Raw genomic sequence first — 24,566 nt, forward strand, 5'->3', positions numbered from 1 at the left:
TAGTATGTACCTAAATTTTAAAAATGCACATATCCTTTGACTAGCCCTTCCGTTTGCACTGGGCAAGTCATTCTCTCTGTGCCTATTTCTTTACGTGTAAAGTGTGGATAATTCTACCTCATAGGGTTGTCGTGAGAGTCAAGTTACATGACACACATTAAGAACTTAGTACAAAGTGCCGGGCACATAGAAGTGCTCCAAAAATGTCAGTCATGTCCTAGCAGCTAATGCCCATCGAGATCTTAAACACATGCCACATTACTGCACTGCGCTTGGTGCTTTTCATGTACTACCTCATTTAATCCTCCAGCCAACCCTGTGATTACCACCAGTTAGCCTCAGGATTCTGAGGCACAGAGGTGTGAAGTGGGTTGTCCTGCAGGATTTAAGCAGGGTCGGCTCCCAAGCCTGCAGTACACTCCCTATTAGGTGCAGTGGGATGATAAACACCTTAACGGGCGGTGTGTGGAGCACTGGAGAAACGCAGATGGGCAAGCTACATAGCCCCAAGTGTACAACACTACCCAAGGGGCCATATTTGGTTTTTGAGGGAAGACATGGCTTTCAGTGAAGGCTCTGCCACTTTCAAGTTGGGTAACCTTGGGGCAGGGTTGTTCAGTTTGGGTTTGTTTCGCTTTGATCTACTCTTAGTCCATCTACTGATCTGTAAAACTGGGGTATTGCCTATTTCAAGTGTGGTTGAAGGGTTAAGAGATACACAGCTAAGCATTCAGGTCTTCATAATTTATGCTTGCTGATGTGAACAAAAGTACATGGGGCGGGAGCAAGAGGGGGGAAGCATTCTAAGAAAAGGGAACAGCACATTCCAAAGCTACAGATCCAAAAAGAACTTGAGGAATCCAGGAGAGGGACAGGGTGAGGTGGCTGATGGCCTTGAAGACCAGCTAAGAAACTTTGACTATTTAATAATAAAAATAAAAGAGCCACCATTTGTTGAGGGTCTGCTCTTAATTATTTCCATCAAAACTACTCCAGCGAGGTAGATTTAATAAATCCAACTGTACACAAAAGGAAACTTCCAGGAGCCACAGAAGAGGTGTAGGCAGGGAGGTGACTTGATCAGTTGCGATTTTAGAACCCTTGGACCATGTGTTGAACTGACAGGGGGTGCTCTAAGAGACCTGCCTTGAATTCCATACATTAAAAGTAGTAATAACATTTTTCATTTTTTCATTTGCTCCACAGTTTATATTCACTGTACAACATATGAAAAATATAAGAAAATTTAAAGAAATATAAAAAATTGTTAACTCCACCTTCCAGAGACATCCTAATTGATACTTTCCTTCCAGTCTTTTTTTTTTCTCTATGCAAAAAAATATGTAGTCATTAGAATGGCTCTTAGATAGAAGATGGGGAGAAGCCACTGCAAAAACGCCCTTGATACTCCCTCTCTCTTTCTTCTTCGTTTTCTTAGGACCACACCAAGAAGCGAGGCTGAGTCCAGCGGAATTTTCAGAAGTCCCTAGGACTTGCCGCCTCTACCCTCGCTCGCCTCAGGCCGGTCTCTAGAGGGCGCTGCCGAAAGCCCAGCGCGGAAGGAACGCGACGCGGAAACGCGCTTAAATTTGGGCACCCCCCCTTCCCGTAGCCTGCGTCCTCAACATGGCGGCTTCCCAGGATGTCCACGTCCGTATCTGTAACCAAGAGATTATCAAATTCGACCTGGAGGTGAAGGCGCTTATCCAGGTACTAATTCCCGGGACCCCTGCCGGGCTCCAGCAGCCTTAAACCCAGGTTCCGCTGGCTTCCTGTGAGCTTGGCGGTCTCACTCCCGAGCTTTCCCCACTTGGTCAAGTCCCTGAGGTCGTTGGTCCCGCCCCATGGCCGGCTACCCCGTTGTGGTCCCCCTTTGGTCCCGTTTCCTTGACCGTTGGCCCTGATCCTCCATCCACTTGCTGTCGTCTTGCCCTCTTCTGGACACTCCCATGTTCCCCGGTCCCTGACCAGGCTGCCCCTTTATGGCCCCCATTGGCCCCTCCCGGGCACACTTCTCGACTGGGACCGCCACACAACATACCTGTCACCCTGGTTGGCCCCGCCTTCTGACACCGCCCTCCCCACCATTTGGTGGCGCCCTGGGGGGCATTAGCCCCGCCCCCTCCTGGCCAGCTGGGCTGGGTGCGGTGTCCCGTGGTACCAAAGGCCGCCTGACACGGGAGGCACCCGGTGAAATGAACTTAACTTAGACTGTAGTTGTGACTTTGTAAGTGAGGAAATCGGGTAAAGTGCCAAGGCCTGAATCAGAGGGCAGACGGTGGCAAAACTGCGACCTGACGGGGAAGGTCAGCCTAGAGAGGGACTTACGGAGTATCTACAACTTCGTTTAACAGATGGGGTAATTGAGATGCTTTGCCTTAAGCCATTTAAGGGCAGAAGGCAGCAGAGCAATAACCAATTGACATAGGCAAGAGTTAGGAATGTAGAAATGGTTCCTTGAATTTAGCAAAAAGAAACTAGGAGTTTTAAACCTTGGTTTTAGGCAAGTCATTTCCCTTTCCAACAAATGTTAGTAGACATTAGATGTAGACTGAGAGTTTGCAACTAGCTGTGGCAAAAAGTGAAGGAAAGTAGGACTTCCCATAGAAACCAGATGCAGAATAAACCAAAGTAGTGCCTTATCGTGGTGCAAGGGGGTGTGATTTAGCGAGTAAGCCAGAGAACAAGTGAGGAAACTTGATGCAAGCATTTAAACTTCTTCAACTTCACTTCTTCTCCATACACATTGCAAAACTTCTGGGATGAGTCTAGAAAAACAAATTTAGAATTCATACAAATAAAATTGCCTATTTATATAATCTAAATTGCTTAAGTCCCCTTTTGTACTCTCTAATATTTGGGTTCTCATGGCTGCTAATGAGAAAGATTGATTATATCTAGATTTACTGCACTCTTACTGTGTTGCAACCCCTCTGCAATATGCTTTACATACATATATGGTCTATGTGGTAGGCAGTGTGATGAGGAAACTGAGGCACAGAGAACTCAAGTGACTTTTTGTTACACAGTCAATAAATTGCTACAGCCAGAATTTGAATCCACATACTCTGGCTCTAGGGCCTGCTCTAAAACCTGACCCCAGTAATTTTGAATGTCCAGAAACAAATTCTAAATTGACTCTTGGACATGTCTATAAACAGTGTGATTTATAACAGATGGTTTGTAAAATCAGATTGAAGTTAACCTTGTCCTTTTCCTATGATGCCAGGAATTGAGTTTGCAAGTTGGAAAGATCTAAAGTTAAAGTATCACTTTTGGATGTCCATTCTTGTTGGTCATACAAGCTGCTTTAAGCCTTTTTATACCGACCAGGTGGCGTTTTGTTAAACTTTAGGAACTAGTAAGTCAAGACAGTTGTGTTTCTTTTTATGCTTTTATATTACATGCTCAAAATTAAAGAGGTATGAGAGAAATGTAAATGATAATGTTTTTGCTTGTGTTGCAGAGGTAAGCCGCAAAGATCAGGATGAATTATAGTCAGTAGGCCAGCCTTAGTTGTGGTCTAAGCCAATTCTGTCATTGTACAGATGGTATCATTTCATTTCATTGCCTCGAGAAAGGCCCTCTCACCTCTTCGATGTCTCCTAGGATATTCGAGATTGTTCGGGACCATTAAGTGCACTTACTGAACTGAATACTAAAGTGAAAGAGAAGTTTCAGCAGTTGCGGCACAGGATACAGGTGAGTAGCTGCAGAGCTGAGGTGTGGGGAGATTGGGTAACAATGAGGAGGCTCCGTCTTGGGAGTAACCTCCGCTTGAGAGCTGTCCAGGTTTTTTTGTTTTGTTTTTTTTAGTAAACGTTTGGACAGTGAGGGTAACTGTACTACCATGCTCTCAAGGTAAAAGTAAGGAACTTTTGAATGCATTGTCAGTGTCTCCTGGGGTTTTTTTCATGCTCTGCTTTGCCTAGCATCTTCCTCCCTGTTTCTGAGGTCTCCAATCACTTCATATGCACATATAGCACTCCTGAATCCAACTAAGGTGTATGTGCTCTCTCAAAAACCACCGGAGTGAGAAGTATCCATTTGCATAGCCTGCTTCTGCTGCTGTGCCCTAGTGAGAATAAGATGGGTGCGTGGATCTGCCCATCCCCGAGTGGGTCTGGGGGCACCCGGTCTCACTGCTTGTGGTCCTGGGATTTAAAGACCTGTGCTTTTCCTGTGATGTGGCCCCAGATGCCAGCCAACAACCTTGTTGTTTAACAGAAGACAGTCTGTTTCCAAAGCTAGAAGAAAAACTGGCTATTCGGAAATAGTATGTCTGGGTCCTGTGTGTTGCCTTCCTAAGGGATTTTCAAGGCAGTTGTGAAAATAAGCAGTTTTTGTCATAAAAATTCACTTTAGAATTTTAACAATGTCACTGAACCTAGCTGATCTTTTTGCCTCCATCTCTAGCACTGATTTAATCATTTAATTTTTTATTTTTGAAAGGCTATTACTTTCATATATATATATATATATATATATATATATATATATATATGAATGTATGTTTGTAAATATGGGCACATAGTGGGGCGCCTGGGTGGCTCAGTCGTTAAGCACCTGCCTTTGGCGAGCCCCTCATTGGGCTCCCTGCTCAGCGGGAAGCCTGCTTCTCCCTCTCCCACTCCCCCTGCTTGTGTTCCTGCTCTCACTATCTCTCTCTGTTAAATAAATAAAATCTTTAAAAAAAAAAATATGGGCACACAGTGAAACCTTCAAATTGTTTGCTACCAGTCAATAATGAAATAGGTACAGGGATTGAGAGTGAGCATTTAGACGTGTAGCAGTTTGATATTTCCATGATATCTCCAAGTGGGACCAGGGGGCTCCTCTTTAGTAATTTTTTATTCCCTTTCATTCCAGGCGTGCCCTAGATTATAGGAGTGAATCTCCCATTCCAGGGCAGCCATGCATCACTCACAGGTTGACCGCTCTGGCTCTTAGTTCCCTTCTCTCCTTGGGGCCCTGGGGATTATCTCTACTTTCTTGCAAGTCAGTTATATATTTATAAGGATGTTTGTTCTCTGTTACCTGGCATTCCTAAGTGTTCTCTTTTAGGAGGGTTTTCAAGTGCTATTGTATAACCTGCCTAGAAAGAGAAGTGCTCTTTGGTTTTTATATTGGCTTTTAAAATCATTTTAATATAGCGCTCTTTTCCCCCAAAGGAGCTTGAGCAGTCAGCTAAAGAGCAAGACAAAGAGTCGGAGAAGCAAGCTCTGCTCCAGGAAGTGGAGAATCACAAAAAGCAGATGCTCAGGTAGGTGGGGCCTGTGCTGGGTCACTTGCTCCCTGGGAGGCTTGTACAAGGGTTTGCTTAACAAACCTGGCTTAATGATTTAATTGTGTCATTTATACACAGACTGAATGTCCTCTCTAGATCAGTAGTTCTCAAAGCAGGGGCCAGCAGGGGTTGTTGGTAGGTCAAATTGTGTATAGTTTACAAAAGCATATTTACCATTATACTGTATTTTATATTTTTAAGACAAAACCAAAAAATGGTTGCTTTTATAATACAGGGTCCTTTTTCTTTAAGGGTAATTGTTACCAGAGAAAGTCCTACTTAAGATGGACCAAAATTTAGAAAGCTTTGAATGGGATTTTATCTTAAAAAACAAAACCCCCCAAAATGTAAATAAGGTTATGTTATGTTAAATAAAATGGTGGTTATCGTTGTAGCTGTGTGCTAACCTTTGATTATATAATTGAAGTATGTGCTATTTCTGGGTATTGAGTTGGGGGACTTGCCAACAAAATTGTCTGATGGCATGAAACAGTACCTGTCCCTTCACATTTGACTTTTGTATCATAATCATAAAGAGGTTTGTCGTGGCAAAAATATTTGAGGGCTCCATCAACTCTGCCAATCCTCTGGTAGCCAGGTCATTCTCTTTCGAAGCCCCTGCTAGTCATCATCCTCCTGGGTGTTCCCTTCATCCTTGTTAATTGCTCTAATTCTGCCACACCTGTATTTGTCTGTGGTTTTGCTTCTGATTTGAATAATTCTCCAGCGTCATCCTTGCTGACAGCAGCTGTGTTTATAACACCCAGCAACAGGAGGAGACTGACAAAGATGTGGGCATGGTGGAGGCTAGTTAGTGTAAGTAGGGAGGGATGTGTGAGTGGTGACCAGTGTTAAAGTGCGTGGCTCAGTCATAATATTTTGTGTCGTGATGGCGTTTGCTTCCCTCGGCCACCAAGGATACTCAGATTATGAACACTGAGTCAGGAGGACCCCTTGTATAAAGTATAGTAAGTTACACCAGATAAGGTGGGCTTAGCATGGGTTTAAAGTTGAGAATGGCCATTCATGATGTGGAGTTACAGGGGAGAGAGAGAAAGCAATAAATGAATACTTCGGCAGTTGTGTGTGAAAGCTGGTTGTGCTTGCCTGGGTTATCGTGCTTATCACACCGTTCAGCAAATATTTGTTTGCTTGTCTTTCTCCCCAATAAATGTGAGCCCCTTGAGGGCAGCCACTGTGGCTCACTTATCTCTGTGTCACAAGGCCCAGCAGAACCCCCTTGCAAATAGTTCGAAAATGTAATTGATTTTTTTTAAATATCAGGTGCGAAGTGGCATAGTAAATGCTGTTCCGGTGGCAGCACAGAGGTGCTCTTAGAAAAACACCCTATCAGTTCATGTGCCCTGTGTTTGACTTCGTAAATACCTCAGGGGTTAGCACAGTTGATGTGACCCAGCTGCCTAAGAGTTCTAGTGCTTGAGCTTGCTTCTCTGAGGGGCCCAATTAACATTTGTTTTTGTTTTTTTTAAAAGATTTTATTTATTTATTTGACAGAGAGATAGAAGAGCACAAGCAGAAGGAATGGCAGAGGGAGAAGGAGAAGCAGGCTCTGCACTGAGCAGGGAGCCCGATGCGGGACTCGATCCCAGGACCCTGGGATCATGACCTGAGCTGAAGGCAGACGCTTAACCATCTGAGCCACCCAGGCACCCTAACATTTGTATAGTCTATCGACAAAAGCTGCACTGCCAACCCCAGGGAGCTGTTCACCAAATTTGAGGTGTCTCTCATAAGGGAGATCGGGTAAAGAATGTAAATAAATCACATCAAACTGGGCCCTGCTAATACATTGTGTTTATCTTGTTCATGATTGTTCTGGGTGTGTAAAGAACAGCAAATCTTAAAGAAATATTGAGCAAAACCAAAGTACTGAATCACTATATTGTACACCTGAAACTAATATTACACTGTATGTTATCCGACTGGAATTTAAATAAAAACTTAGGGGCGCCTGGTTGGCTCAGTCGGTTGAGCGTCCAAATCTTGATTTTGGCTCAGGTCATGATCTCAGGGTCCTGGGATCAAGCCCTGTGTCAGGCTCTGCACTGAGCATGGAGCCTGCTTGAGATTTTTTTCTCTCTCTCCCTTTGCCTCTCCCCCTGCTCTCTCACTCTCAGGCGTGCTCTCAAAAAAACAAACAAAAAACTTAAATGAAACTTTAAAAAGAAAAGAAATATTGAGGAAAACTGCCTTTCTATGATTTTTCTACTTCTCATAATACCTATTGATTGGCTAATGGGCCAGAAACTGTTGTTCTAGGTACTGGTGATCCAGGAATGAGTAAGACATGGTTCTCAAGAAATGGAACCAACCAGTACACAAGGCAAAGAGCAGGAAAATGTTAGAGATAACTTGACAGAACAAGGCCTCGTGCGCCCACAGCGAGTTTGAAGTCTGAAGCTGTTGTGGGCTGTCAACACAGAAGTGCTGTGGCCAGACTGCTCCCTCTGGCTGCCCTAGAGGGAGAGGGACAGCTACAGGCAGTAGGGCAGTAGGAGAACGTCCCAGAGGCAGCCTCCAGGGTCCAGACCAGAGGTGTTGTGGCCTGAGCTGGAACAGTTGCTGGGGCAACCAAGAGGTGGAAATGGCGGGTGGTGGAGGTGGACTCTGTGGGCCACTCCTGGGTGGCCTTCCCCATCACTCCCGTGCCAGAAGGAAGAACTGCTGTGACTTGATTTGACAGAAACTCATGCAAGACGCTTTTGATTCCAGCAATCAGACCTCATGGAGGAAGGCTAATCTCACTTGCAAAATTGCTATCGACAATCTAGAGAAAGCAGAACTTCTCCAGGGAGGAGACCTCTTAAGGCAAAGGTATCTGTCTTTTTGTCTTTCTGGGCCCTGATGTTAGAACAGATAGCAATTGGCAAGGTGCAAAACCCACGTAAGGAACCCCTTCTTGTTTTCAATGTAAAACTGGTACTTAATTTTATTATATAGGTAATATTTTTTAAAGTATGAAAGAAAATACATGCTTATTTGTAATAAATTGGTAAAATAAAGAAAAATATTAATGACAAAATGAAACCATACTGTCATTGTGTTGTACACATTTGGATACATTGCCTCCTCCTACCATTTTTTTTCACGAAGTCTGAGTCATACTGTATATAAAACTTAGTGCCCTGCTGTTCTTCACATAGCATTATAGCACAAATACTTGCTTGTTGCTTTAGAAACTCTTTAAACAAAGGTTTAAGAGTACATAGTATTCCCCTGTATTAGCTAATCCCCTGTTTGTGGGTGTTTACATTTCTAGTTTGTCCATACTGTAAATAATACACAAGGCCACATCTTAGGACATAAGGCTTTGTCCACATTTTGGATATTTCCTTTGGAGAGTTTCCCAGGGATGAGATTATTGGGCCAAAAGCCTAAATGTTTCTAAGGCTCCTAATACGTATTTGCCAAATTGCTTTACAGAAGGTAGCAGCAGTTTGCGTTCCTACTAGGAGTCTTCAGGAGTGTGGTGTCAGCATACCCTTGCTGGTGTTGACTATGATCATTGATATTTAAATAGATTTTATTTTGATAGATTAAAAAAATGGGATCTCATTTGAAGATGGGATTTTCTTGCAGCCAGGCTTTTGTTGACATGCCTCCTCCCACTCTGGACTTTTAGGAAAACCACCAAAGAGAGCCTGGCCCAGACGTCCAGTGCCATCACAGAGAGCCTCATGGGGATCAGCAGGATGATGTCCCAGCAGGTCCAGCAGAGCGAGGAAGCCATGCAGACTCTAGGTAAAGCCGGACCTGGAGTTAGAAGCTTCTCCCAGAGACACCAGCCCCAGAGCCCTTGCCCTGGCACCTGCCACCAGGCTCTTCCACCTTTGCCCCCTCTCCCTACCCTCATCTCCAAGCTTACTGACTTGTGTGGCTTCTCAATTCTTCGACAGTGTGGTGTTGCCTAGAGTGGGATGTGTCGCTCTTACTTCTCTTTTTGGTTTTTATTGTTGTACTAAGAAGATCTGCACACCCCTGTCAAAATGTTTCCCCAGCAGAAGCACTCCCAGGGTCTCCTGTGAAAAGTAGAGATCCCCAGGCCTTCTCCTGGAGAGTGGGTGCCAGTAGGGCTGGGGGAGGGGCCTGGCAGTCTGTTTTTTTCTCTGGAGTTCTGTGGACCCATGTGGCCAGGCAGGTTGGGGAATCATTGCTTGAGGAGATGTTTAGTATATTGGCAGCTGGTTGGTCTGCTAGGGCCTCAGCTTACGATTATACTCTCCAGTGTTATTTTTACCATGAGCTCCTTTTAAAAGATACCATCAGAGGCCACAAAAGAAGCCACTTGAGCATCTGGTTTCTCTAGCAGCTTTCCCATGGTGTCTCCCTTGTAATGTAGAAGAGAATTGGCCCTCTTCAGGGTCCTTTGTATAGGAAAACAAGGAGAGAGTTTACTGTTTGAGACAGTTTTAGAAGATTTCACAGAGACTAAAGCAGAGAGTGTGGTATGCACTTGTCAGCTCATGGCCAGTCTCGTTTCAGCTCCACCCTTCCTGGGCCTCCATCTGGATTATTTCAAAGCAAATCACAGACATCATCTAAAAATATCTCAATATGTCTCTCTAAAAGATAAGAGACTCTTGAAACAAAAAACAAACGAAACCAAACCACAATACTATTATCACTCTTAAAAAGTATGTATAATTTTGAGCCACTCTTTTTTCAGTGCACTATTCAAACAGGAGGAAGGAAAAGCAAAGCAAGCAACTTGTCCCCCAGGTCAGTCCCTGTGTTTGAAACTTATCTGGGCGTTTAGGCTCAGAACCAGCCAGTCACATCCGCTACATGCATGCTGGGGGCGGGGCTCAAGCCTTGGGAGAGACCTGGGAGAGTGTGCAAAATAGGAAGCCACCTGGCCTTTGAGTGGAGGGCTTTTCTGCTTTGATGCACGTGACAGGACGCCTCCCCCTACACACAGTTTATAGACACATCAGAAACAGATGAGATCGTTAAGTGGTGAGGAGGGTGCACAGATGCTGCTGGCTTCTGGGGTGTTGAGGGCAGTTCTTAGGGCCCGTTAGAGAAAACTGTTGAAGAAAGAAGAATGCAATTCTTAATCCTTTCCTTACAGCTCACAAATTCAGCTTGATTTAAGAGCCTAATAGGGCTACAATTTTTTTTAAAAAAAGCATATAAGGGATATAATGTCTGGAATTTGCTGGAATTGGGTGGGGTAGTATGGGAACAGGAGCGCCAGGGTGTTGGTGGTTCTTGGGTATGGGTGATGGGCATAGGGCATTTCATGATACTATTCTGTCTACTTTGGTGATGCTTTAAAATTCTCTATCACATGAAGTTTAAAAAGAAAGGCCTGTTAGATTTTTTTGAACTGACTCTTACTTAGGTTTTTGGGATGGAGGTAGGCATGGAGAAAGGGCCAAGAGAGGGATTTTTGTTGTCTGAGTGTTTATTTTTCCCCTTCATCTGTCTTTATATAAATGCTGCTCTGTTTCCTCTGGTAATTTCTTTTACTTACTTATTGACTTTTAATTTTATGAAAAAGTAATATGCATTACATGGTTAAAAAAACCTCTAGGCCTGCATTGTCCAATAGAAATAGAATGTGAGCCACATATTTAACTTTAAATTTTCCAGTAGGCACATTAAAAAAGGTAAAAAGAAACCTATGAATCTGTTTAACCCAATACATATAAAATATTTCCATTTCAATATGTAATATCAAAAACTATTGAGATATTTTACCTTCCTTTTTCTCATACTAAGTCTTGGAAATCATGTGTGTATTTTACACCTAGGGACATCTCAGTTTGGTTTAGCCGCATATGCATGCTCAAGTGCCACCTGTGTCTAGGGGCTGCCATATTGGACAGTACAGGAGAGACGTAAAAAGATAGCTCTCTCTTCTGACCTCCCTCTGACCTCTGGCCATCAGGTCTACTCCCCAAGGGCAACCACTGTTACCAGTTTCTTTTATATCCTCCTGAGCTCCTCTAAGCACATATAGCACAAGCAAATTAAATATTGTTTATCCCCCTCTCTCTTACATAAATGGAAATTTTCACATACGCTCTTTCACACCTCACTTTTCCACTTAACAGCACGTTTTATTCTTTGGATGTTCTGATGATGTTAGGCTTTGGGGGAGAATCTTGCCAGGCAGACCTTCTTACCCAAGTGTCAGGCTCAAATACCCATACTCAGAAGTACATTTGACTCCTAGGCACAGGTACCTCCCCTTAGAGTTCATACAGTGGTCAGAGCACGGTGTGACATCTTTAAAGCTACAGCAGTGTCCCAGGACTGAAGAACTGACATGTGTGGGGGCTGGTGGCAGGGCCAGCCCAACTTGTTAGGATCCCACCAAGAGCAGATCTGACTCTCAGGGGTCTGGGCAGGGTGCACCTCAGGTGGAAAGTCTTGGTAACTCCTAGCTTCTGCCCCCCAAAAGACCTCATAGTGCCTGGTCACAATCACCCGGGTTCGTTTTGGGGCTGGTGGTTCTTCTCACCAGCACTTGCCTGCTTTGGAAAACTGAGATCGATGGTCAGGAAAGGAACTCTATTCTTTTTTCCCTGGTGATATTCACATTGGAGAACGCCTAGTTGTGGCCCTGTGACATTGTATATAAACAAACCACATCACTCTGAGCTGAATAGGACCTAGGGAGGTACTTTCCTTATAATATCCTTGTTCGTTGCTCCTCTGGTTGTCTCTGCTCACATCTTTGCTTATGGCCGAGGGGAACTTGCTGCAAAGTGCAGTGTTATTTGCTGGTAACCCAGCCAGCAGAGCAAAGTCTTTGGATTTGGTGCTCTACAGTCTCTGAGTCAGGCTCCCTCCCTCTTCTGTTTCAGCCAATTCTTCCCGGACTATCCTGGATGCAAATGAAGAGTTTAAGTCCATGTCAGGGACCATCCAGTTGGGACGGAAGCTTATCACAAAATATAATCGCCGAGAGCTGACGGACAAGCTTCTCATTTTCCTTGCCCTGGCCCTTTTCCTTGCTACGGTCCTCTATATTGTAAAAAAGCGGCTCTTTCCATTTTTGTAAGATCTGGAATTACCAGCTTTTGCCCTTTAAGCTCGTGTCAGGATCTGTCCATGCTCCTGAGGTCTGGCCCCGGCTGCCAAACCAATGCACACCTCTGCAGCCTGTTCCACTTGCTCAGCAGGTGGATTGCAGACCCAGCCCCCCAGCTTTCTGTAGGCAGCTGGTTGGCCTATAAAGGGCAAGTAGAGCAAGGGGAGGCCTGTCATCAGGACACCTGCAGGACACAGGGACTCCAGGAGCCATCACACAGTGCGTGTGGCTGTCACATGGGGCATGCAGAGGCCAGCCTTCAGGATTGGATCCTCCTCTCTCCCCTTCTCCTGCTGTAGCCTTAATGCCAGATCTGGTGGAAGGAAGAGAGAAGTGGGGAGAAGAAGGATAAGGAAAACTCAGGCCCATTCCTTGAATAAACTTGACTCTATTTAATAGAATGAAATGCATGTGGATTTATAAGGTATCCTTCTGGGAATTTGTGACCTGTTTTTGATGTCCAGATTTCTAGAACATCAACTTAGATCATTTATTTGTTCATTCAACAAAGGATTATTAAGCAACAGCCACATGCAATGTCTTAGAGACGTTGCTGCCCGTTACAAATACTTGGTAAAGCAGCTGTGGTTCCTCCCTCCGGGAGCAAGAAGAACAAGATCTCATAGGCTCTAAAAAAGCAAGTTACAAAAAGCCCCCACGGGAGGTGGCTGACACCACATCTGAAAAGGCTCAGGCAGACATCCTTCTCTTTTTATGTACAGTGGTGGGCCTGGCCTGGGGGTGTGCTGTGTCTTGGGGGCTGGCCCACGTCTTTCTCTTTGAGGTCCAGAGCTAAATATAACCATGAGAGCGAGCCTAGTGATAAGCTGAGGCCTGTCTGGGCCTGAGTTCTGTTGAGGCCTGGGGGATACTGGGGCTCAGGCTGGGAGATGTTAGTGTCTCCTTGTGCTGTAGGCCTGGCTGGCCTCATGAAATCCCAGCCTCCCCACTATTTATAGCCCCAGAGGCCCTGGGAGGTGTAATGTGGAGGCAGAGGGGAAAGTGGAAAGAACATGGACTTTGAACCTTGGTTTTGAGTCTTGGCTCTACTACTAAGGGACCATGTGACCATGGGCAAGTTACCTTTTGTCACTGAGCCTCAGTTTCCCCACCTGTAAAGTGGGGGTGATAGTCCATATAGTCATTTGTAGAGTCAATATGAGAATCAAACAAGAATGTACAGTAACAAGTGCAGCTTCTGTCTGACTGGACAGTGGGCTTCCCAAATGGGGCCCCCTCCAGGACTCTGCGCCCTGAGGTTTCCTGCAGCGAACAGGCTTTAGTGAAAGCTGGCCTGGGCATCGGAAGTTCTGTTAGATCAGCTTGAGCAGAGGGAGGGTGTGAACAGTTACGGCTTCAGTTACAAAGTCCGGATTGTCACGGGACCAAGTGTGTAAGAGATTGGCTGCACATCTCAGACTGAGTAGTTTAATGAGCAGGTTCTAAGTTAAAGTGTGTGTGTGTGTACTTGTACACACACACTTCCATATATATATCATTCTTAAACAATTTCTGGACTCAAGACACTCAGTGCAAAATGTGTATGCATGTGTCTTATTTATAGTCAAGTTAAAGCTGAGAATAAAGCACAGATGGGAAATTCCCACTCAGATTCCAGCTGTAAGTGCAGCAGATGGATGTTATCAATTTAGGATTTTCTTGTCTTAACATTTTTCTTTACTACTTCCCACTAATTGTCAACATCCTCCTTACAATATGGGAATGTGTGGGCTCTGTACTCCTTAAAAAAATCTCCCTTTGACTTTATTCTTCTTTAACTTGTTTCCTTCTGCAAATAGGTTGAATTTGAAGTGTCATCAATAGCATTATATCTTGCAGCCCCAGTCAGCCAGCCACCGGGATTCAAAATGATCCCGGTGGGCTGGCTGGGCAGAAGCAGCCAGCGCCATGTTCATCCGTGAGGGGGCAGTGTTCACATTTGTTCTATGATCTTGCTGTGTTTGGGACTCTCCATCAGTCCACGTGGAATGTTCTTATGGATTTTTTTTTTTTTTCGGATACCAGACACTTTAAAAAAAAAAGCCATACAAATGTACAAAGTCCACCTATATAGTTTTTGGGAGATGTTTCATAAATGATTTTAATTCTCACTGTTAACAGTAACGTAAACTTGTATTCTACATTTTGCTTAGATGAAGGTCAAGGAGCTAAAAGGACAGAGCATCTGTCAAGAGGTCGTTCATTCAAGTATTTACTGAGGACCTACTTTGTACCAGGCACTGTGTTAGGTACACTCAGTGAACAAAACAAAGATTCCCTGTCGTCATGGAACTTATAATATGTGGGGGAGGGTGGGCAGATGATAAACAATTAAGATACTAAATAAGTCATTCATTCTGTTAGGAAATAAGCGTCTTAGGGAAAAGTGAAGCTGGCTAAGGGAGATCTGGAATATAGGTGAGGGGATAGGTTTGCGGTATTAAGTAGGGTGGTCAGAGCTGGCCTCATTGAGGAGATAAGATCTGAGCAAAGGCCTGTTGAGGATGGAGACACCATAGCCATGTGGACTGCTGAGGGAGGAGGGTTCCACACAGGGGCCAGCTAGAGCTAGTGCAAAGGCCTACAGTGGGAGCATCTGCGATACTGTGATTTATCGTCAGAAATATATATTTGGTGTCCCCGGTCCTGGCACAGAGCTGCTAAAGCCCTTGGACTTTCCTACAATGAGAGTGATAAAGGTTTCTTTTGTTATCTTCATGAGGCAACTTTTGGAAAGCACTAAGGATGGGGCTGGTTGCCAGTGGGCCTCAGAGGAGGGGAGGGGGCTGGAGATTGAGTTCTGTCACCAGTGGCCAGTGATTTAATCAGTCATGCCTGTGTAATGAAGCCTCCACAAAACCCAAAAGGAGGGGCGCCTGGGTGGCTCAGTCGTTAAGCGTCTGCCTTCGGCTCAGGTCATGATCCCAGGGTCCTGGGATTGAGCCCCACATCGGGCTCCCTGCTCGGCGGGAAGCCTGCTTCTCCCTCTCCCACTCCCCCTACTTGTGTTCCCTCTCTCGCTGTGTCTCTCTCTATCAAATAAATAAATAAAATCTTTAAAACAAAAAACCAGAAGGACTGGGTTCAGAGATCTGGGTTGGTGAGCATGTGGAGATTGAGGGAGGGTGGTGCACTTGGAGAGGGCATGGAAGCTCTGCGTTCTTTCCTCATGCCTTTCCCTGGCATCTCTTTCATCTGTCTGTTCCTGAATTATATCCTCTTGTAATAAATTGGCAATCTAGTAAGTAAAATGTTTCCTTCATTTCTGTGAACCTCTCTAGCGAATTAATCAAACCTGAGGAGGAGGTGCTCATGGGAACCTCCCATCTGTGGCCTGCTAGTCAGAAGCCCCTGTGACAATCTAGACTTGTGATGGGCAGCTGAAATGGGGGTGGGGGTGGGGTCGCAGTTTTGTGGGATTGAGCCTTTAACCTGTGGGATCTGATGACCATGTGGGTAGTGTCCGAATTGAGTTGAATTATAGGACACCCAGCTAGAACTGATCGTTGGTGTGGGGAAAAAACCCATACATCAGAAATGCATCCATGCATGCACTGGAGCATGACTGATGGGGGAATAGCAAGGAAGCTAGTGTGGTTAGAGCAGAGTGTGAGGAGTGGTAGAGAAGTAGCACAGGACATCAGAGTGGGAACAAAATCATGAGAAGCCTTGTAGGTCATTGGAATGATTGAGCTTGTACTTTGAGGAATATGGGGAGCCACTGGAGCAGAGGAGTGACTTGATATGACCTACGTGTTGATAACAAAGTGAACAAGACAAGTACAGAGCAGGGTGGCCAGTTGGGAGGACCACTGCAGATGTCCAGGTAGCAGATTGACGGTGGCTTATACCTGGCTGAGCAGTAGAGGTGGTGAGAAGTAGTCATATTCTGGATATATTTTGAAGATAGAACCAATAAGATAAGGTTTCTTGAAGGAATGGGTATCATTCTTGAAGGAATGAGAGCCAAAACTAGGAAATTCCTTTTTTTAAAATGTCCTTTTATTTTTAAGTAATCTGTACACCCAACATGGGGCTTGAACTCACAACCCTGCGATCAAGAGCCGCATGCTCTACCAAGTGAGCCAGCCAGGCAATCCAAAACTATGAAATTCTTGGCCTACGTAACTAAAGGAGGAAAAGATCAGGAGTTGGGTTTTGGACATGTTGGACTTGAGATGTCTAATTAGACCCCCTAGTCAAGATGCAGGTACACAGGTGGTTATGTGTGAGTCTGGGGTTTGGGAGAGCAATCAGGGCTCATGGTATAAATTTGGAAGAGGGCACATAGATGGGATTTAAAGCCATGAGGTTGGATGAGCTCGCCCAGAGATTTGAGTATAGATAAAGAAGAACTCACGACAAAAAAGAGGAGCCAGCACATGAGACTAAGGAGGAATGCTCAGAGACAGAGCCACGGTTACCAGTGAGACTTTTGAGGGAGTCTGTTCTTTTAATCCCCCAAATAGGAGACTTTCTGATCTACAAGAGTCTGTGTTTTTCATCCTTGTCTTCATCGTTGTCATCGTCACTCTCATCATCAAAAGCATCTACTGTTTGTTGAGTTCCGGCTGTGTGCGAGATCCCTGAGGACTGCACATAAATGCAGTTCCCCCTTGCCTTTTAGGACAGCACAGAATGACAGTGGTGCCTGTGCACTGGCTGCCGTAGGGGACCTGTGGAGGGAGGGAGCTTTCCTCTGTGACAGGACGGGGAAGGTTGAGCCTTCCCCCTTGAGCCCTGCTCTGTCTTCTCCCCGTTACTGCTCAGCTTCTGGGACACGGTCTGTGTCCTCATCACCCACTTCCCGGCCCACTTAAGTCTCATTGCTGCGACGGTCCCACTCTCTCATAAACAAGCCTCCCTGGGGTCATCAGTTACCTCCGGGCTGTTCATCTGAAGGATGTCTGCCCCCACCTACCTCTTCCTTAGCAGTTGTTGACCATGGTGGGCATTGTTCCTCCCAGAAACCTGTTTCTGTGATACCACACTCTAGGTTTTCCTCTTGTTCTCTGGCAGCTCCTGCTCACTCTTCTTTCTTCATCTTCTCTTCAGCCTTAAGTGCTGGCTTACCAGAGCTTCTTCCCTCTGCTCCTTCTATGTATTCCGTCACAGGCAAGGTCATCCTATCCACCCCCCCCCCCAGTTTAACAATCATCTAGAGAATAACTTCTCAATAATTTCAAAGTTCTATCTCCATGACAGACGCTCAGGTGAGCTCCAGATCTCTATCATCTCCAACCTTCTAGCATTTCCATTCACATGTCTCTGTCTCTGAGACTCTGAGACTCCTCCACTTCAGGAGGGACCTCTCCCTCCCAGGCGCGGCCTGGCTCTTCTCCAGCTTCCCTGTCTTCCCTGACACACCTCATTTCCCCTCCTGGGCTTCCTTTTCCCTTCACCAGGCCCATCTGCTTCACACCTCTTGCCACCAGCCCAAGAGATGAGACTTCATTCAACGGTCAATATTGTTCTGAAGGAAGGCAGATACATTGTGTTAGTGAATTTAGGAGGTCAGAAGGCTCTGCTGGAGGCAATTTGGCAGGGTGACCCAATTTGGATGTTTTTCTAAGGAAAAAAAGATAGTTAAAAAAAAAAAAGATAGTTAAAATGTAAAATAAGCTTCCTTTTCTTCCTTGACTAATGGTGGTCTCCCCTGGGGCCCTGCCTGAGGGTTTGCCCAACCTGTGTTTCTTCCCTAAACAAGGGCAGAATAAAAATAGCTGGGGGCTAATCTAAGAGATACCAGCCAGGAGTCTCAGCAGTTGTCAGGAATGAAGGGCTGCAGGCTGGGATGAGGGGAGGGGATGGGTGTTATCTACCCCACCAACCACCCCCCCACCCCAGTCCCCAACAGCAGAGCCCCAGGGCCCGTGGTATTGGTCAACTTGCATTTTCAATGGCCCTACAGTGCACAGGGCCCCAAATCTGCCCTTTGGTGACAGAGGGGCCTGGGTTCTAACTGTAGTCTTCCTGGCCACATGCCCCTGGGCTGGGATTGCCCCTCTGTTGTTTCCTCATCTGGAACACAGGGATACCCAACAGCATTGACCTCTTAGGGGTGCTGGGAGATTAAAGGACAAAAGTCACCCAAGAACTCACACAGTGGAGCTCACAGTCACCCTGATGGCCATTGCATTCATTCCCAGAAAAACGTGGAATGACCTCATTCCCTTTTCTCTTTGGAGCTTTATTTTGGGGGAATGGTGGTTAGGTGAAGAGGATGCTGGCATTGGCAAGGAATCAGGCCCAAGGATGGAGCAGAGTTTCTCGGATGGTAGAGAGCTGAATGGGACAAAGCAGGTGGTGGAAAATTGGCCATCTTTCTCAAAACATCCAAAAAAAAAAAAGTTAATGGGAAGAATTAGCTCAATGTAAAATGTTCTGTTTATTATTATTAAATCTTTGCTCTTCTCTCTCTGCCCCTGCAATCTTGTTCACTGGCAAAGAATGCTCCTGGGTAAAATGAATCCATAAAGTAACAAATGAATATGGACTGGAAAATGAAAAAATGGTCACTCAGTTTTAATCTGACAGCTTGACTGGTATGAACGACAGGAGGGCTCCTAACAGAAATGTCACAGTTTCTGAGAAAGGAGTTCTTAGTTTGCAAGAGATGGCTCTGCCATTGCATTCTCTGCCACTACCTGACCAGGTTTGCAGACCAGTGGATTCAGGGACCGAGGGGAGGTGCGTTCTTAGGCTCTGCAATCTCCTGGCTGCCTTGCTGAAATGACCTCAACCCACTCCACCCCCAGTCCATTCCAGAATCGTACTGCATGTGTTCTTTGGCTACACTCTGCTGGGCACTAAGGACAGAAGAGGAGGATTCTCCCTGCCTTGCGGAGCCCACAGCCTATTGGAGACAGAGCCGGAGCTAGATAGTTACCCCAGAGGGTGGTAAGTGTCCTAAAGGGAGCCACAGGGGCCCTGGGGAGCACAAAGTGACAACTCCTTTAGACTGCTTAGAAGCAGCAAATGGTAGTCAAAATAAAATTAATGATAAGCAATTATAATGAGGTCCAAAAGCAGTGCTTGGTGAGGTGTTCAGGAGGTGATGATGTTAATAAATTTATTGAGTGCTTACTATGTGCCAGGCACTGTGCATTAATTCACTTAATCCAGGAATTCTACCAATAGTTAATGTTACTCCAGCTGAGGCAGCTGAGACCCAGAAAGGTCCAGAAACATACCCATGGTCACACAGTTAGCTAGTAACTGGTAGAACTAGGGTTCAAACCCAGACAGTTAGGCTCAAGAGTCTCTGGACTGCTCCCAACAATAGGAATAAGAGAGGCCAACAAAGTTCTGGGGGCAGAGGCATCCTCCATGCAGACCCCACCCAGCAACCCATAATGATCCAAAGGGGAGGGTAGAGATGGAGGAGTTGAGGGTGCAGGGTTAGCAGATCCCTTTGTGAGGGTGCCTGCTGAGCTTGGTCAGCACTGGAGGTTCAGGAACGGGAAGTCACATAAGCAAAAGAAAGAATTCACTGGCTTGTGTAATGGTAAGTGGCTTTAGACACAGCTGGATCCAGGTGCTCTAACAAAGATGTTAGAAACTGGTCTCCTTTGGTCTCTCCCCTGTTTCCCTCCACTTGGCTTTCTTCTGAGGTGGACTCTGACCAGGTAGCAGGTTTCCCCCTTCCCCATGGGCAGCTTCAGACTTACATCCACCTAGCTTGGAGTTTCTGAAGAAAGAGCCTTTTCTTAAGAGTTCCTGAAAATCCCTCGCTGAGTCCCTGTGGCCAGGGGGCCAGGATGTCCTGACTGGTGAGGCCCTGGTCACACGGCCAGCATGGGCGTGGAATCAGCCCCGCTTGGACCAACTGCAGAGTGGAAAGTGGGAGGAGGTGGTTCCTTGAAGGAAATAAGAGCAGCTGGGCTGTGTTTTTGCCAGTGTAGTGGTGGTCACGGCGCGGCTTATTTCCTTTGTAGGAAGAAGCATACTTTTAACAGTGGATTCTCTTATTAGGAAAGATCTGTTCATTGTAGGAAAATTAGAAAACATATTTAAGCCACACAAACTCCTCCTTCCAAAGATACTAATTTATAGTCTCATCTAGAGAGAATTGCTGGAAACATTTGGGAGTGGATGCTGTATCTTTTTTTCTTTCTTCTTTTCTACCTCCAACATATATGGGATCATGTTGTATATCCTGGTTTGTTTGTTTTTACTTTAAAAAATAGTTGATCAAGATATAATTTATAATAAACTGTACATAATTAAACTGTATAATTTGATGATGTTTGTCATGTGTACCACGCAATCAGGGTAATGAGCATATTCATCACCCCCCAAAATGTTCTGGTGACCCTTCGTAATCTTTAGTATATGTGCTGCAGAAGTGAGCACATGCTCCCTTGTAGTCTGTTTGCCGCCACCGCTCCCGTACTTTCTCCAGATGACCACTGATCTGCTTTCTATCACTATAGACTAGATTGTACTTTTCATCACATTTTATAAATGGGTCATATCATATATACTATTTGGGGGGTGTGGCTTTTTTCACTCGGTATGATTATGGACCTTTTACCTCAGTATAGTTATTTTGAGGTTCATTTGTGTTGCTAAATGTGTCGATAGTTCCTTTTTGTTGTTGAGTACTACTTTATTATATGGACATATCACAGTTTGTTTATCCGAACTGGATAGTGGACTTGCACACCCATGTTCATAGCAGCATTATTCACAGAAGCCTAAATGTGGAAGTAACCCAAGTGTCCCATCAATGGATGAATGGGTAAACCAAATATGGTTATACATACAATGGAATATTACTAAGCCTTTAAAAGGAATGAAATTCTGCCACATACTACATGGATGACATACTTTGACGACATTATACTAGGTGAAATAAGCCACACACGAGAGGACAAATATTGTATGATCTCACTTATACAAGGTACCTTTTATAGTCAAATTCATAGTGACAAAGTAGAAGGGTGCTGCTGTTGGGGGAGGGGAGAATGAGAAGGGACAATGGGGAGTTACAGTTTAGTGTTTAATGGGGACAGAGTTTCCATTTAGGGTGATTCAGTTTAGGAAAAGTTCTGGAGATGGATGGTGGTGATGATCATACAATAGTGTGAATGTGCTTAATGCCACTGAATTGTATACTCAACAGGGGTTAAAATGATAAATTTTGTGTTATGTATATTTTACCACAAAAAAAAATTGTTTTAAAGGAGAGGGTGGATTTCCCGGCAACTCACTGGAGTGGCTCCAGATCTGAAGGAGAGCTGTCGGAGCCTGGGCAGCTCTGGGACTGAGTCCTGAACAAGTCCTGACTCCAAGCACTCGTGGTCCTAGCACTGTGCCCATGCTGCCTCCCATCTCTGCTCTTCTTTGCAAGGCTTCATCCTCTCAGCCTCTTCTCGGTGGGACATGTGACCACTCGCTGCTCTGGGATTTAAGAAGACAGAACTTTCCCACATTTAGTAAGAAGGATACTAGGGAAGGATTCATGGAACGCAGACACTGGAAACCTCAAAGTCATGTTCAAAACTCCCTTTTTCATCCCCATATTATCACCTCCAAGGGTGTGGCCATTCTTTTCCATAGTGAACTTTCCTATGGTTCTCCCTTTTCCTACTGCCCCAATTGGACTTGGGCTGGCTTATTGCAATAACTTTTTTTTTTTTTTTTTTGAGGGGGGTCAGGGGCAGAGAGAGAGAGAGAATCTTAAGTAGGCTCCAGGCCAGTGCAGAGCCTGACCCGGGGTTCGATCTCCATCTCACGATCCTGAGATCATGACCTGAGCTGCAATCAAGAGTCAGATGCTTAATTGACTGAGCCACCCAGGCACCCCACGCAATAACTTTCTGAATGGTCTCCCTACCCTAGGCTCTGAGGGATGGGCTTATTTAAGGTGAAGAAACTTAGCACATTTCAAGAATGTGAGGGTGAATGGAGAGGAAGGTAGGCAAGGTCATGGGGGAGGTGAGGGGAGAGGGTTCACCTTGGGAAGGGGTTTCGTGTTCCACTGTAAGAACATTTGGAGAAAGTGTGTGTATGTGTGGAGACCTCTGCTGTCTTTGGTTTCTCTTTCCTGAGGGTTCAAGGTGGGGTTAACGGTGCTGAGAAGATGGACAAGACAGAGACTCATGGGGTGGTAGGTAGGATCGCTGGTAGTGTTGGAGCTTTGCGGAGGTTCTGGGAACTTTGGGTCAGGAAACCGCTGTGCAATCACTTTAAAAGATGTTTGCAAATTTCTTGACATTCTTTCCATCAAAAGGTGTAATCTAAGTCCTCTCCCCTTGACTATGGGCTGACTTTCATGATGTGCTTCTAATAACAGACTGTAGTGGAAGTGACGCTGTGTGACATCTGAGACTAGATCATAAAACAATATAGCATCCATCTGGCTCTCTCTCGGGACACTCACCCTTAGAACCCAGCCACCATGCTGTGAAGATGCCCAGGCCAAACAGGGAGGCCACTTGCTAGTGTTGGAGCCCAGCTGAGGTCTCTGCTGACAACCAGCGTCAAACACCAGGCGTGGGAATGATGGGGACTTCAAAATGACTCCGGCACCAGCTACCATCTGACTGCAACTGCATGAGCATGAGAGGCCCCAAGGAAGAAACGTCGGGCTGAACCCCACGATCCCCAGAACCATGAGACAAAATAACAATGGCCACGTGTTGTCGTTTTGCGCCCCCGTGTATTGTGATTTGTTACACAGCAGTAGATAGCTGGAACATGCTGCCAGACTGCCCTCAGAACATCAGTTCCTGTGGTTGACATTGTCCTTATAGAATGAACATTCATTTTTTGATGGTAAAGTGATTCATTTGATGGTAAAAGCGATACAGGGTCATGTGAGAAAATTTGGAAAACACTGACAAATTCAAAGAAGAAAAAATTACCTGAAAACCTACTACCCAAGATAATCCCTAGCACACAACAGGCACTCAATAAATACTTACTGAGGAAGTGAATGACCTGATGACTTGCCCCCCTGCCCCCGCATCCATTTTTGGGCATTTAGGTTGTTTGCAGGTTTTTGGAATGGTAGGTTTTTGATCTCTGGAGTTCACTGTGCTGAGCAAGATGGAAGCAGGACATGGTGAATCAGTTGGGCAAGCCATTTTAAGGTTTGCAACCTTAACATTTGTCTTTCCCAGGTAGAAAAGCATTTCCTGGAGCCTTCAGGAACCTTCCCCCCATCTGGGGCATTGACTCACCCCAGCTCAGAAAAGAGATCGCAAACATCTTCCTTCTGGAAAATGGATTTACATAGGAAGGTGAGCTTTCAGGATAATATTTATATCCATCTTTCAGTCGTGCTGCTCATGTTACTCAGTGTCACACTGACTTCAAACACTTCTCCCCAGTAAGTACAGGCATTGCCATCAGCTATTCTCAGGAACAAATGTGGTCATGTAATCCCAGGGCCTACAAAGAATGTGGCAGCAACTGAAACCAAATTAACCATTTTCTGAACCAAAAACTGGAAAGCAAATAGCAGAGGTACTTTTGAGCAGATAATATTAGTGACCCAAAATTTTCTCAATCCTCTGACCAAAATACATCCCGTTCCTTCTGACTTGAAAGAGTCCACTCACAAGGTTAATGTTTTTCCTTATATATTTTAACACGCTCAACATGGCTTTCTTCCCTAGTGTCTTGAAGTGATGTAACTGGTAGAAGCAGAGCAGAGTTTAAGGGGGAGGCCTCCCCGGATAACCAGGCGTACTTTCCTCCTTTCTTTAGGGACGGGAAGTAGGTATAGCTAAGCACAGATGAGGTTATTTTAGGAAATCGTCTGGGAGAAAGACCCATACTCCTTTCCCTTGGGCAGGGAAAGGATGTCCCTCTCCCCCAGCCTCAGGGTTGAGAGTCAACTGCCCCGTGGTGGGCGTCTGCTGTGTCTGTTTGTCCTACATCTATTCCCCTTTATCTGAGAATACCCCACCTCTGCCAGTTTTTCTTTGGGGAGCCACCCTTTCCCACTCTCAGTCCACATGGTTAGAGTGGAGTTCACCCAACCCTTGATACCAGGATTGGAGATGTGACCTGGACAATCAGGGTCAGATTAGCTCAGTGATTGGCTCATATAACCAAAGCCAGGCCCCCAAGCATCAGTCCTGGGATGTTTGCTGGAATTCTCCAGAAAGAAGCATTCTCTTTTTCTGGGATTGCTAAGCTCATAGGAAGGGACCCTGGAACTACTGTCTTTGGGGGAGCCTGTCTAGAAGAGAGCTGAGAGAC

The 24,566-nt window shown here is 45.4% G+C and overlaps 1 protein-coding gene across 4 annotated transcripts; it reads left to right on the plus strand.

The window, feature by feature from the left end:
* Positions 1-1,574: 1,574 nt before the first annotated feature.
* BNIP1 (BCL2 interacting protein 1) lies at positions 1,575-23,610 on the plus strand. 4 transcript variants are annotated; one of them, XR_004299340.1, is made up of 6 exons: positions 1,575-1,710; positions 3,610-3,702; positions 5,172-5,263; positions 8,021-8,122; positions 8,931-10,027; positions 12,124-12,198. XR_004299340.1 is itself a non-coding variant. In XM_032403733.1 (6 exons), exons 1-6 carry the CDS (start codon positions 1,627-1,629, stop codon positions 23,593-23,595), a joined length of 606 nt encoding a protein of 201 aa, XP_032259624.1. In that variant the 5' UTR covers positions 1,577-1,626; the 3' UTR covers positions 23,596-23,610. The 4 variants fall into 4 exon arrangements, 3 of the variants coding, with proteins under 3 accessions (XP_032259624.1, XP_032259621.1, XP_032259622.1); XM_032403733.1 differs by lacking the exon at positions 12,124-12,198 and adding an exon at positions 23,480-23,610 and having other exon boundaries at positions 1,577-1,710; positions 8,931-9,049; XM_032403730.1 differs by having other exon boundaries at positions 1,577-1,710; positions 8,931-9,049; positions 12,124-15,171.
* Positions 23,611-24,566: the final 956 nt, after the last annotated feature.

The sequence above is a fragment of the Phoca vitulina genome, unplaced genomic scaffold (genome assembly GCF_004348235.1).
Source record: "Phoca vitulina isolate PV1807 unplaced genomic scaffold, GSC_HSeal_1.0 scaffold6, whole genome shotgun sequence".
NCBI classification, from domain to species: domain Eukaryota; kingdom Metazoa; phylum Chordata; class Mammalia; order Carnivora; family Phocidae; genus Phoca; species Phoca vitulina.

Excerpts from the sequence above, each read along its gene's own strand:
- BNIP1 (XM_032403730.1), top strand. The coding sequence starts at position 1,627 with ATGGCGGCTTCCCAGGATGTCCACGTCCGTATCTGTAACCAAGAGATT. Across the intron at positions 1,711-3,609 it reads AGGTGAAGGCGCTTATCCAG|GATATTCGAGATTGTTCGGG; the intron begins GTACTAATTCCC and ends GATGTCTCCTAG. Across the intron at positions 3,703-5,171 it reads AGTTGCGGCACAGGATACAG|GAGCTTGAGCAGTCAGCTAA; the intron begins GTGAGTAGCTGC and ends TTTCCCCCAAAG.